Source organism: Centruroides vittatus, unplaced genomic scaffold (assembly GCF_030686945.1).
Source record: "Centruroides vittatus isolate TY-2023 unplaced genomic scaffold, ASM3068694v2 scaffold_435, whole genome shotgun sequence".
NCBI lineage: Eukaryota > Metazoa > Arthropoda > Arachnida > Scorpiones > Buthidae > Centruroides > Centruroides vittatus.
Genome location: NW_027122708.1, coordinates 23,494 through 37,706, shown reverse-complemented (window position 1 = coordinate 37,706; position 14,213 = coordinate 23,494). Strand labels below are relative to the sequence as shown.

Sequence of the window (14,213 nt, the reverse complement as noted above, 5' to 3'; positions counted from 1 at the left end):
AGACTAGATTTATAACAACCCAACCGATAGGAGTTTACTGGCACGTTTTTATGATAGTTCTGTATAGTTGACAGGAGTTTAAAAAAACTCCATTAAAATATTTGATATATTTATTCTGCGTTTATTCCACTCTCCCATCTTATATTACTTACGGATTTCAATGTTAAACCGGTGATATTACGATTTAGTATGTCCCATCTGTAAGGGGATGCAGAAAAAACGTGTACAATTCTAGTACAGTGTTAAAAATTAACTGTTACTTTGGCAGCATCATTTACAACCAAATTTAATGAATGAGACGTACAGTACATACAATGGTACAAAAAAAAAGCTCTAGAATTTATTTTCCTTAAATTTACGATTTATATATCCGTTGTCATAAAAATTTGTCTTTCCACTGTTTTCCCAAGACTACAGATATTCAGGTAGAAAGTAACTGGTTTCGACTTATTTCTACTTAAGAAGTGACTAAATAATTAAGAGATTAGGGAATGGGGACATAAATAAAACCCTGTTGAAAGAGCCAGAATTTTACTTCAACAAAAGCTTAACAGAACCAATCACTCGCTCAGTACAGTGGGAAACTGATTTCCGTGTACACCTGGTATTAAAACGAATTAGTTAGAAAACGAATGACTATTAAGTTTAACATAGTTAGATTTTTACAGCTACGGTGAGAAACGTTTAAAATTTACAACAGCCCTGTGGCGTCCTTTGAGATATACTAGTGATGCGACAAAAGAGGCATTTGACATTGACCGGTATCGGCACCCTCGGGATTTGGCACGCACACACTCACTACACACCTACCTGGACCGTCACTAGTTCCATCCATTAGCTACTCGTATCAAGATATTTGACTAAGTGGATTGTTTTAAGATTTAAAAAGTAAAGAATATTTTATGTTATTTTTATGTACGTTTCTTTACAAAGCTATATTTTAATTATAATTTTATTTAAAAGTATATTAATACAATCGAACAATACATTGTACCAGGTATGTATATCCACCGCACATTTTATTTCACCGAGTAAGTTTTTATAATTTATTTTTAATTTTAGCCCTTATATCGTGGCTAGCGATTCAGAATGTAATTGTGATATTAAAAATACATTTAGAGAAGTCTACAGTTTTTACTGGCTTATCGAACAAATGAATACGAATGGACCCTAGACCAGTGATTCTTAACAGGGGGCCGCGGCCCCTGGGGGTCCATAAGAAGTTTGCCGGGGGCCGCCAAATTATGCAAAATTTCCTTCAGAATATAATAAAAAGAAAATTGATGTATAATCCGAATATCGTATTGAAAAGTGAAATAAGAAAGATAAAGTTTTCCTATTTAGTTTTTATTTATTTATTTTGTATTTCTTCCTACATACAACTTTGTTAGTACAGAAGAAATAAATGTAAATATGCTACTTACACCGCAGTATTTACTTCTTTTATTCCAAAGCAATTTTAAGAAACTATTAATGCTTGGAATTTTAAAAATAATTAGGAAAAATAGTAGGCTTTTGAAAATTTAAATATTTTTGCAAAAGTTATGCAAAATCCTTACGACAAGTGGGCGTTTTAGTTTTAGTTTAGTTTTAGCATCGACATTGGATCGATTTATCGACATGTTTCTTATTTTATTTTCTGTTAAAAATTAATGAGTTTTCATGTTTAATTGTGAAGTTTGAATGTTATTTAAATAGATAATGAAATAATAAAGTTATGATTTACATTTATTATATAAAAAATAAAGCAATAATAAAAAAATCAATTTATTATAGATAAATTATCAAATTATCAAATATAAATTATTATTAAAAAATGGGGGTCACAAAAAAATTATGAAATATTTGGTGGGCCGCGAGTATAAAAAGGTTAAGAACCACTGCCCTAGACCATCACTGACGTGCAATTAACTGATTGGCTGGAAGTCGGCTTCTTACAGAAACACAGCTTCCCTGTCATCAAATGTCATGGCACGCCACAGAAGTTTGAGATATGTCGATATGGGCAACCCTTATCTCATATCAATGTTTATTATGGCCTGCTGCATTTTACATAATATTTGTCTAATCTATGATGGAGATTTAGACGACAAAACTGTAATTGTAAATGACAACCCTAGTGAATCTGTATCAGATACAAGTAGTACATGTGCTCAAGCACAAAATAAAAGAAATATTTTAATGAAAATGTTGTAAAAATCTGTTTACAACATACAGTATTGGTGTTTATTGTTATTTTGGTATGTTGTAAACTGATTATTAAAAAATAATTAACAGTAACAAATCTGAAATAAAAAATTATAAAATAATGTTGTTGTTGTTAGCTGCCTTGAGTAATACATACATTGCCACTGTTTTTTCAAATGAGTCTCATCTAATTGGTAAAAAATTTTTTGTGTTTAAAGCATAATGCAGAGAGAGAAGATTTTGTCAACATTTAATAGAATTTTTATTTTACAACCAAACTCTTTGAAACACCTAACAGCTCTTTGTGGAATTTCATATTATCCTCATGCTGTTTCCTCCTTAATTCTAATAGTTCAGCATGTCACTGTTGTCTTTCTTCCCTAGATTTTTCCTTTAGTTCTTTGTATTCGTCAAACCATTCTGACTTCCGCTTACGCTTTTGTGGGAGTTTGGGAAGAGAAGAGACAGTTGATGTTGATGACTCAATCCTGATGTTTCCCGAATCTTCCGAATTGCTTTCCACCATGTCTACATAAAGATAATTATATATCGTAATGTGACATTCAGACAAATCACTTACTCAAAACCTGTAAAGTTGAAGAGGAACTCTCAAAAGTAACAGGTGGTTCAATATCTGGCCGCTGTCCGAGAATCTCATCCATTATGGAAAAAAATTTCCAGTGGCTTCTTCCTCGGCCAGTTTGCTTGTTCCCATCTTTAATTTTCCTATAAGTTTTCTTTAAATTTCTCCATTTTTCATCACATCGATTACCTGTGACAAGGTAATTATTTTCTTTCAATGTTTGTGAAATTAAACTCCACACCTGAAAGATATAAATTTTAGGTCAGAGAGTTATAATTTTTTTCATTTTGGTTTTTATGTTAAATTTTAGCTCCTAACACAGAATTTAATAATTAAATACTTATATTTTAAGAATGACTGACTATTTTCATTAAAAGTTTTGAACTATAATAGGTTGAGGATTAAAATGTTTGTTTAGAAGACAGTTAAACTCTTGTCTTGCATAGTTTTTAAAAAGTTTTCCTCTACTTATGGGTGATTTCATGCCAAGCATCAGTTATTACATTTTTAATGATTCCACTGATGTATATTACTTTTCATTCTTACATAAATAAAAAAAAAACCCTTTTTAGACTTGAAATGTACATAGACTGTTTGTGTTGCATTGCTCTATTGTACTGTACAGTACTTGATATTAGCCAGCAATATTGTAGTACTGGTCATGATAAATTAATATTTTTCTCTCTGCTCTATACTGTTCTGATAGAATTTTTTTAATAACCAAGGTTTTTTTTAATCAATATCTTATATGAAAAACCATATGGATTAATTGTTAAACAATTAAGTGTTAGACATTATGAGTGAGGACTTCTAATGAATAAGTAATTCCTTTAACTACTCGAAAAAGAATAAATAAATATTTACATACCTTCTTGCTTGGCCAACAAATATTGGAAAATTTATTTTCATGCTCTTTATACAGTGAAATCAGTAACTTTACAGCATTTGTTGACCAATGACCATGCTGTCCTGTCTGTCTCCCCATCTGTTAAGGCTGAATTTTGTGACGAAATTGTTTTTTGAACATTTTGTTGATCGCTTTGTGGGGCAGATACATGTTCCGAAACAAAATGCTGTTTTATTTCATCCAAAGTTATAAAATCTCGGCTTTAATCTCCACAATGATACACTGTGTCTGCCATTTTGTAATTTAATAGAACCACTAAAACCTCTTTGACACCTGGTAACTTTGGTAAGTACCGCAGGACAACTGGTGACATCATAACAGTGATTTCTAAATGCGGTTAGTTATTTAGGTCACATTTTCTAAACGCCTTGGTAACTACTGGCAGTTACCAGTGTTACCGGTTACAATTTCCAAACGCGCCCTTAATGTCAGAGACAGTGAAAACACCAGTGTAACAATTCTGGCCTCAGCCCATTCAACTATTGAACCATCTGTTTGCACCAGCCTGGATAGTGCTGTAGAATAGTCCCTTGTTTATTTCGTACATGTGTTTCTTAAGCCTTTTGTTGAGGTTTCTAGTGGTGACACCCTTTGTTCAAACCTAATTGATCATTTTTATATGGTATCTTGTATACTCCAGATTGTTGTTCCTTCTTGATCATATCCTTGTCATTCCTAAGCAAGTTATACACTGTGGGAGCCCTTTTGTATAGTAATCATGTGTTCTTATAATCTGCAATTTCTTTCATAATATTTGAATGTTGTAGTTTGGAACAAAAGTTATTGAAGAATTAATAAGTTCTTACACTGATCCTAGCAAAAGGAAAACAAAGAAAGATATGAACAACAAGGTAACTAAGTTCACGTACAACAGAAACATGTCAAATATTATGAAAGAAATTGCAGGTTACAAGAATACAAGATTACTATACAAAAGGGCTCCCACAATGTATAACTTGCTTAGGAATGACAAGGATATGATCAAGAAGGAACAACAATCTGGGGTATACAAGATACCATATAAAAATGATCAATTAGGTTTGAACAAAGAGTATGTGGGTGTCACCACCAGAAACCTCAACAAAAGGCTTAAGGAACACATTTACAACATAAACAAGGGACTATTCTACAGCACTATCCAGGGTGGCTCAAACAGATGGTTCAGTAGTTGAATGGGCTGAGGCCAGAATTGTTACACCGGTGCATTCACTGTCTCTGACATTAAGTTTTGAAAAGTTTGAAATTTATAAATCCAGCCTGACTGGCAAATGTTTAAACTACAAGGATGCCACAGGCTTAGAAATATATGATCAATAATGGCTAATAAAATCTGATGCATAGCACGTGGTTGATGCAATTGTATATCTTATGTTATATTTGTATTTGTATTTTATTTTATTTTGTTCTACTCTATTTTGATTTGTTCAGTTTATGTATTTAATGGATTAGTTATATTATTTATATTTTATATTTTGATGTTTAACCAAATGTTCAAACTGTTTTAAATTTGAATTTCTTATTACATGTTGGTTCTATTATAGAATGATTGTAAATGTTCCTGTAAACTGATAACATGATGATGGCCTGTTGATCAGGTTGAAAACATTAGTTAAAGTAGTAAAAATGGTTCTTAGCAATAAGGTGTATATGTTGTATAATATTCTTTACCTATTTGGAAAATTCATCATATATTTAGTGCAAAAAATAGAAATAGTTTTATCATCATCATCAATCTTTATTAGTATAAAGGGTGGGAGCCCTGTTACTCAGGGGCTAAGTAATTACAATTATCAAAAAGAAAATCTACATTTTACAAACAATAAATTGAAAATTTACATCAATAAATATTTTCTTGAAAGTTCTTAGATCTTATCTATTGTTTGGTAGTTACATCTTCCTTCACAATTTTAAATTACAGTTATACAAGTTGTACAGCTGCTCCTTCGTTGAGAGTTTATTTAGGTTTTCTCTAAAGTCTTGAGTTGAACTTTGCTGTATTATATAAGATATTTCAAATAACTTTTGTATTTGAGTAAACTTCTCACAGTCTGTATAATATTGAAAAGTTGCTGGAGTCACATCAATAACAATTTTTATTTAAAAAGTTTACATATTTATTTCCAATGAATAATGAACTTTTATTTAAGCACAATTGAGTTATTGATCTTTTAACATTTATTTTCAGTGGGTAGTTTGTATATGGTTGTAGCAAAGAAATTTTTAGTATTTTTGGATACCATGAGTGATATTTGGATTGATATAAGCTGTTTTGATCTTTGTTTATACTTTGTGATATTGCAAAAAATCAAAACTAGAAATAATTTTATTATAAATTATATTGAAAATAGCTTTTACAGATTCAGAAACCTAATGCATGATTTCTTTCATATTTAATACATAAACTGACAATGTCTACTAGAATATGCTATTTAGACTAATCACTTATTTTACTGATAACTGTTGTTGCTAGCATTTATATGTAGGTAGATCCGAAAAAAAGGTTACAAGCAGCAGCATTTGAAAAGTAATTAATGTGGAAGGAATATTTTTTCTCCAGAGTGGAGACAGATGGTACTAGTTGTCTTACAGTGGTTGTGCAGGTAGGTAGTGTAAGTTCGCTGATGCGTCAGAGTGATTGAAATTGCAAGACATTTAGAAAAGTGGTCTCTCTTGGAGGTGTGAGCTGTGATTCGTTTCCTATGGGCATCTGATGCAAATGCCCTGGCATGTTGAGTGATGGTGTCATCCTCTTGCATGACAATGCCAGGCCTCATACTGCTTGTGAAACTCAACAATTGCCGCACAAAAGTTCAAGTGGAAAGTCTGGAGCCACCCTCCATACAGCCCAGATTTGGCACCCAATGACTATTTCCTTTTTCTGAAAATGAAGGAACCAAGGAACAAGGTTCTCTTCAGCGATGTGAAAACAGCTGCCAAGAACTGGCTCAATGGGCAGGGACATGATTTCTATCAAGCCGGTTTATACAAGTTGTCCTGTGTTCAGATAAATGCCTAAATAGATTTGGTGATTATATGGAAAAGATTAATTCAAAAAAAAATAACTGAATATATGGAAAAGTGATTGGCAAGTATGCCTCTGAATTCCCTTTTGTATTTTCTGTCTATTATTAATAAATAATTTTTTATTACCTTTGTAACCTGTTTTTTGGATCCACTCTCATACATATATGCTACATTACTGTCATTATGCATATCTTCTTAGCATTACATTAACATTAATATATATATATATATATTTTGTATTTTGTAATATAAGCAACCAGAAAATTATGAATAATTTTCTAGTTGGAAAAAATTTGTCTATTCAAATTTACAAAACATTTGCTTAGAATAAATGGTTTTAATCATAAAATTAGATTTTAAAAATTAAATAACTGTTTATATAAGTATATAAAAGCATATATATATATATAAATATATATAATTTTTTTTAAACAGATATACATTACTCATGGTTAATACAGGTAAAATTGTATTTCCTGCTTATAAAATAAGTCAGAAAACAACTCTCTTCCAAACTAGAAATGATCTCATCATGTAAGTAAATACTTATGAATATTGAAAAAAATTTTTTATATGTAATATAGATTATATTAATACCTTTTGATTAATACATATTTTAATAATAATTTCATTTTATTGTTTAATGGATTGTAAATACTTTTAATAACTTTTAACAATAATTAATACATATGTAACAATTTAATTATTTTCAAAAAGTGTGTCATGCATTAATTCATGATTAATCAACTAATTGTATATCTTACAGTGAAAGTGGATTGTACAGTGAATGCAATCTATTGCTAGTGAATTTAAAGTTTCTCTAAAATAATCAGTGAATGTGGAACAAATTTATTTTAAAATAATAAATCTATATTCACTAGTGATTGTTTACTCTTTCTAGTATGTTTGTTTATTAATCTTTACAAGCTGAAGTTGTGAAAAGTAAATTTAAAATAAAATGAAAAAATCTTTTAATTAACATTCTTATTTATTGCAGCAAGTCAAAGAGTTATGACATTTAGAAGTGCCATTCTTCTTGCATTTACATTTCATAGTCTGGCATTTCAAATTGCAAGAACATTTAAAAAAGCCTTATTCTGTACCTCAAGATTGGGCAGATGCAGTCATTATTAAAGTAACAGTTTTGTCTAAGGAACTTTACATTCAGTGATCAATTTTTCAGGGCAAGCCAAAACTAGATCTTGTAAATGCTGTAGTACAGATTCACTGATTACTTTAGTAAAGGTGTACATTTGCTACTACTACAGAAAAACCCAAAGGTCTCACTTTCATTTGAATGACTCTTGTATAAACATAATGGCATTATCATCAATTAATTTACAATGGGTAATCAAATTATTAGGGACAAGTAAAAAAAAATACAGATTTTTTTAAAATAAGTAATACAAGTTTTTCTAACTTTTTAATCAGTATTTTTGTTTGTTTTATGTGAAAAACAGAAAAATTTATGTTTTGTAATTCTACCTATTGATGGTCAGTGAATGTAATGTACATTCACTGACCATCCACTTTCACTGTAACATTTATAACATAATTATTTGAATTTTTATCATATATATTAAAAACATAAAGCTTTTCAAATATATGCTTTTTGTGTAACCATTGTGCAATTTTTTTTTTGTTGTGATTTGTTCCGTATTTTTCTTTAGAATATATAAAAAAAAAGAAAGTATGTAATAATTAGAGAATGGATTTTAAGGTGCAAAAGTATGGTTGGAAACAGGAGAAAAAAGGCTCTGAAAAAGTATACAAAAAGGTGGGAAAAAAGATATTAATAATATGCTTATTCAGGTCTAAACCAATTACATGAACATTCTTTATCCAATACTATAGCAAATATTGTAAAGTAAACATATTTATGAGGTAGACATGACGTTTACTGGGTTTTAACCAACTTGTAATACTGGATTTCACACAACATTTCTATATTTTTGAAAGTAAGTCACCTGCACTTTGAGCTTAGGAGAGTCCTTGTATGTGGAGAAACTGCTCAACATCAACTGAAGCACCTCTTGTAAGCATTTGGAAAGGGAGTTCAAAGTTACAAAGGTTTCCATATCTGGACTGTTACTCAAATTTAATTCAAATTTAGCTTTAGCAATCTCTCAAAGTTGCCCCTTAGTCATCAACTTTTTCCACTGTTCCTCCTTCTCCATACCTTCTTTCAAACTCTGACTCACAACAGACAAATACTTGTAGCCATGTATTGTGAAAAGTTCCAAGTCAAACTTTGTCATTGAGCAATTGTTGAGACTTCTTGATAGCTGCTGCATCTGTTAAATCTAGGGCACATATGATTTTTTTCAAAGTTTTTGCACAAGACTACTTATCCAAGTACCTCACCTGGTTATGACATGGAATTGTGGTAGGTGGAGTCCAGTGACTTCTTGGTATAACTTGATGACTGGTGGTTTTTACAAGAATCTTCTTCAAAGCAGCAATGAAATCATTTATTCTAAGTTAAAAGTTTAAGATCACTGTCTTTTGGCATTAATTAATAAAGTTTTGACAAGTAAAGCACAAAAATGAATGCAAAGTATCTTACAAGCACTTTCAACATGTATAGAATATCATCTTCAAGGTGAAATGAAAACAAATTTTAGAATGTTGTTATAAATTTTAACATTATAAATTTTAACACAAATTTTAACACAAATTAACATTAATGTTAATTTGTACTAATTGGAACACACATGTTAAATTTAAATGGTGAGACATTAAACTTGCACATTCAATTAATGAACAAACTATAATTGAAAATTATTGGCAGCTTGGATTTTATTTTTTAAAAATTATTAAATAGTTAAACCTATATTTTTGGGAGCTCTAGAGTGGACTTATTACATGGCTTCAATTTCTTAATAAATAATGTTTTCCAGATAAATAAACAGTTCTGGTCCTCACATTGTAAGAGGATGGAAGATTCATTCCACATGGGTGTAAAATAATGATTGAGAACCCTTCTAGATGGTTCTGTGTAAATTTGATAGCACACCATTTAAATTTAACATGTGCATTCCAATTAGTACAAATTAATGTTAATGTTAAAATTTATAACAACATTCTAAAATTTATTTTTTGTTTTGCCTGAAGAAGACATTCTTTACATGTTGAAAGTGCTTGCAAGATATTTTGTGTTTATTTTTGTGCTTTACCTGTCAAAACTTTATTAATGCTGAAAGACAGTGATCTTAAACTTTATCTGATAAAAATCTGGTGTGACAAAATAATAATTTCTTTTATAAGTCATTTACCATACTGTATTTGTCCCTGATATTTTCACAAACATGGTGTAATACATGTACATGGTTGGGGTTGCAGTACATGACCTTCAGTTGTTGGAAAGCTGAAAGCATATACACAGTGTATACAGTAGTGTGCTTGATTGCTCATCACAATCTGACTTTTTTGCATTGTATTGAATGTCATGGCCACATGTTCCCTGTATGTTCCCTGGCCACAGCTTCGTGCAGGAATGAATGAATGAATGCATTGCTGTGCAGGCATTTGTCTTCTTGAGTTGGTATATCTTAAAAAGCATGGGTTTCACCCATTCACCAGATAATGGAAACACCAACATATTCAATATATATCTTTGCAACTCATTGGTAGTTTTATGTAACATGAATCCCACTTCATGCTTGCTGATCACCTCTCTTATTTTCCTGAAAAAATTCTTATAAATTGGCTTTATGTAATTCTAAGGGTGCTCTCATCCAGTATTGACCTGTGCATGTACAGTACTTCTTGTGGAATGATTTGAATGCAAAATTGTTACCTTGTGGACTGAAATTCCTGATTAGATTAATGCCATGGTAAGATCTGCACTGAACTTCTTCAATGACTGCTGCTTTTCCAATTCTGAGTGAAGGCATATATAAAGGTAGTTTGCTTAGGTTTTGACTTGTGAAGTTTGATATTCTTTGCATGCTTGCTGTGCTGGTTTATTCTATCTTTTTGATGCTTCTCACTGATTGCAATATTTACATCTCAGATATCACATTAAAGAATGAAACTATCAGTTTCAATGAATTGCACCCTGAATTCTTCTGAAAGAGTGTACTACTTTCCCTTTTTAACCTTTGGTACATTTTTATTGTGAACAATGGATTTTGGTTCAGACTGGTACAACATTAACACAACCAACTATATAAAGCAACTATCCATCACAGAGTTCAAGACCAGAATCAAATGTTCTCTGTTTCTGAGCCTTCTAGGCACAGACTTCATAGAACTGGCTAATAGACTGCTACTGTTTGTCAAAGTTTGTATTTTCTCTCACAGGTTTTGCTACATTATCTTGGGAATTATTTGGGGTTACAATGGTGGTAAATATATCATTTTACAGCTTTTTATTAGCTCTACAAAATAAGTGTATGGGATTTTATGTAGCTGCTCAAGAGTGAAAATAATTTATTTTATTTATTTATTTTTTGTCCAGTCTTTTAAACCTTTTCTCACTTTTCTTTATTAAAAAAGGTACTAAAGCTTCAAAGAGGAGAGCAAAGGGAAAAAATATGCTAATCTCACAAAAAGGTGCAAAAAGATTAAACAAAGTGTGTTCATTTTACTTTATTTCAGGCCCCAAAATACATATCTTGAACTATCTGTATAAAAACAGCTATATTTTTGGAAAAGTGCTGCACTTTAAAATCCTTTCTCTAGTATATAATAATTGTTACATCAATTGAAATCAGTTTGAATGCAGCTTTATAATTGATTTTACTTTTAGCTATTATTAATTTTTTGTCAATAATCTCTTGAAAAGACAAATATAAAATATTCTATTATTTATCACCAAATCATGATTGTATGCTAAATGTCACCAGTTCCAAATAATCAGTTTTAATTAACTATGTTATGACTATATTGATTTGTTTATAGTTGATGTATAATATAAATATGTTTTATATTTCTTCTTTGAAATCGTGTTTTGTTGATTGTTGGACTATGAACCCAAAGTTGAGTTTTAATTAAACACTTGGCGTTATTTCCATCTCTATTTAGTTGATACGTGCCATTTGCACGTTTCGGGCATAGAGCCCCTCATCAGTCAACTAAACAATACAACAATTAAAATATTATACAAAGTATTTTACCAAACAAAAATAAAAATAATACAAGGTATGGTTCTTACCATTATCATATTTGATCTGCTATGCATACAAGGTTTAAACACTGACGACACATGTATCTTATTTTTTATAAACTGAGTAATCTCTTTTACACACAATAATATTTATATCTAGTATAAAAACAATGTATAAGAGTATAAGTGATATATAATAAGATATTTTTAAAAAATGTAAAAATTCCCTAAAAACACTGACCAGAAGTAGATTAACAGGTTACTTGTTGTACTGTACATAATCTTTTGCTTATTTTACGATATCCAGTTATCACAATATCTAGATGTAGACTATAGCTATATTCATATTACGGAGTATAATAAGTGATTTTCCACAAGGACGTAAAAGTTCGTTTTCATTAGTGTCTTATGGCTGTTTTGGCTTCGTTTTCTGCGCTGTGGCATAGTACAAATTTGCATACTTTCAGGGTTATTATAGATGGTTAACAGCGATGTAATTTCTTGCAATAATCACAACTTATATTAATACATACAGTGTGTTTTACAATATTTTTAACCAGTTTTCATTTATTTTTACGCTTAGATTTTTATTAATGCAATTTTTGGCGGTTAGGATTGAAACACTTTCTTTAAATTTTCTGTTATACATATTCTTTTCCTTGTATAGGATTTGAACGTTATTTTTGTCTATGTTGCAGTCGTTAAGTAAACAGTGATCGTGGAAAACGGAGTTTAGTCTATGGTATTTGAGGTCTGCAATGTGTTCTTTTAATCTTATGCCTAGTTTTCGTTTGGTCTCTCCTACGTAGAAATTAGTTGTGTTGCAGGTGCATGGTATCTTATACACTACATTTCTTGTTCTGTTGGGTTTTGTGGGTCTTAATCTATTTTGTAATTTTTCGTATTTTGGAGCCAGCTTTATGTTCATTTTTTGTAGATCTTTGTTGATGTCTTCATATAGTCCCTTTATATATGGAAAGCTGATATATTTTATATCTGTATTTGGCTTCTTTGCTTTATTGTTATTTATGTTACTGTTTATCTTATTTTCCCAGTGATTAATTAAACTGTTGGGGTAACCATTGAGAACGAATTTCTTTTTTAATTCTTTTGTATGGGTATGTATGTCTGTCGGGTTGCTGGTTCTAGTGATGATCTATATATACTCCATTTTGAAGATGTTTTGTTTTATATATGAAGGGATATTAGAGTCGTATCTGATTGTTACATCTATGGAGCATGGTTTTTTATAAGGTTTAAATTCTAGGCTGTAATCGTTCCTTTTAATTGTAACATCTAAGTAATTTATACTCTTATTGGTTTTGTTCTCTTCTTCAACAGTAAACTGTAGGCCTATTTCTTCGTTTATGTTGTTTATGATGGTTTCTATGTTATTAATCATAGTTTCTTGGTCATCATATATTATTAAAATGTCGTCTACGTAGCGTTTGTAAAATTTAATTCCCTGTATCTTGCTGATTTCTTCGTCTATATCGATCATTACTAATTCTGCTAATTTAGGTCCAACTACTGAGCCCATGCTAATCCCATCGTTTTGAGTGTAATATTCGCTTTCCATTTCAAAGTAGTTGCTTCTGTACGAAAAGTTTAATAAGTCTATCATTTCTTGTTCTGCGTTAAGTTGTTTTAATTTCATTTCCACAATGTCCCATGTCATTGAGGGGTACATATTGATAATGTCTAAGCTGGCTATTTTAAAGGTATTTTGTATTGTTACATTTTTTATATCTGTTAAAAGTTCTTCTGTACTGTATATTGAAAATCTTGAATTTTGGTAGGCTTTCAGTTTTTCTTTTAAAAATTTTTCGAGGTTGTATAGCGGAGTGAATTTAAAGTCTATAATGGGTCTCACTTTTTCGTTTGGTTTGTGAGTTTTAAGTTGGATGTTGAATTTGGGCGTACGATCATTGTCATTATTCAAAATAAATTCGGTTTCTCTTTTTGTCAGTTTTTCCGTCTTCTGTAAAAGTGTGATTCTACTCTTTAGTTCTTTGATTATAATCTCTTTTGGATCTATTGGGAGTTTTCGAAAACGATTATCATTTACCAGTTCTTGTTTTTTGCCTTTTACCCAATCATTATCCACGAGAATAATCTGCTTAGATTTATCTGCTTTGATTATCTGTAATTTGTTATTAATTAAGAAGTTTTTTGCTTTACTAATTTTATCTCTATATTTATAATATTCCTTATTCTTTATAACTGTTTTGCCTTTTTCTTTTTTTATGTATTTCTTTATCTTATTACTTAGAGTCGCTTTTGCAATTTGTGCTTCCATTTCTGGTAAATTATTACAAACTCAATCTAGATTTGGGATTATTGTTAACACCTCCCATCTATTAGGGCCGTTAAAATCCAGACCTTTACTTATAGTGTCCAAT

The 14,213-nt window shown here is 30.5% G+C and overlaps 1 protein-coding gene across 2 annotated transcripts in view; it reads left to right on the top strand.

Moving 5' to 3' along the window:
* LOC136989048 (fanconi-associated nuclease 1-like) overlaps nt 1–14,213 on the top strand; it is a 54,784-nt gene that overhangs the window by 18,722 nt on the left and 21,849 nt on the right. For both annotated transcript variants that reach the window (XM_067287134.1, XM_067287133.1), the window contains exon 6: nt 7,137–7,235. In XM_067287134.1, the coding sequence (XP_067143235.1) occupies nt 7,137–7,235 (99 nt within the window). The remainder of the gene's footprint in view (nt 1–7,136; nt 7,236–14,213) is intronic.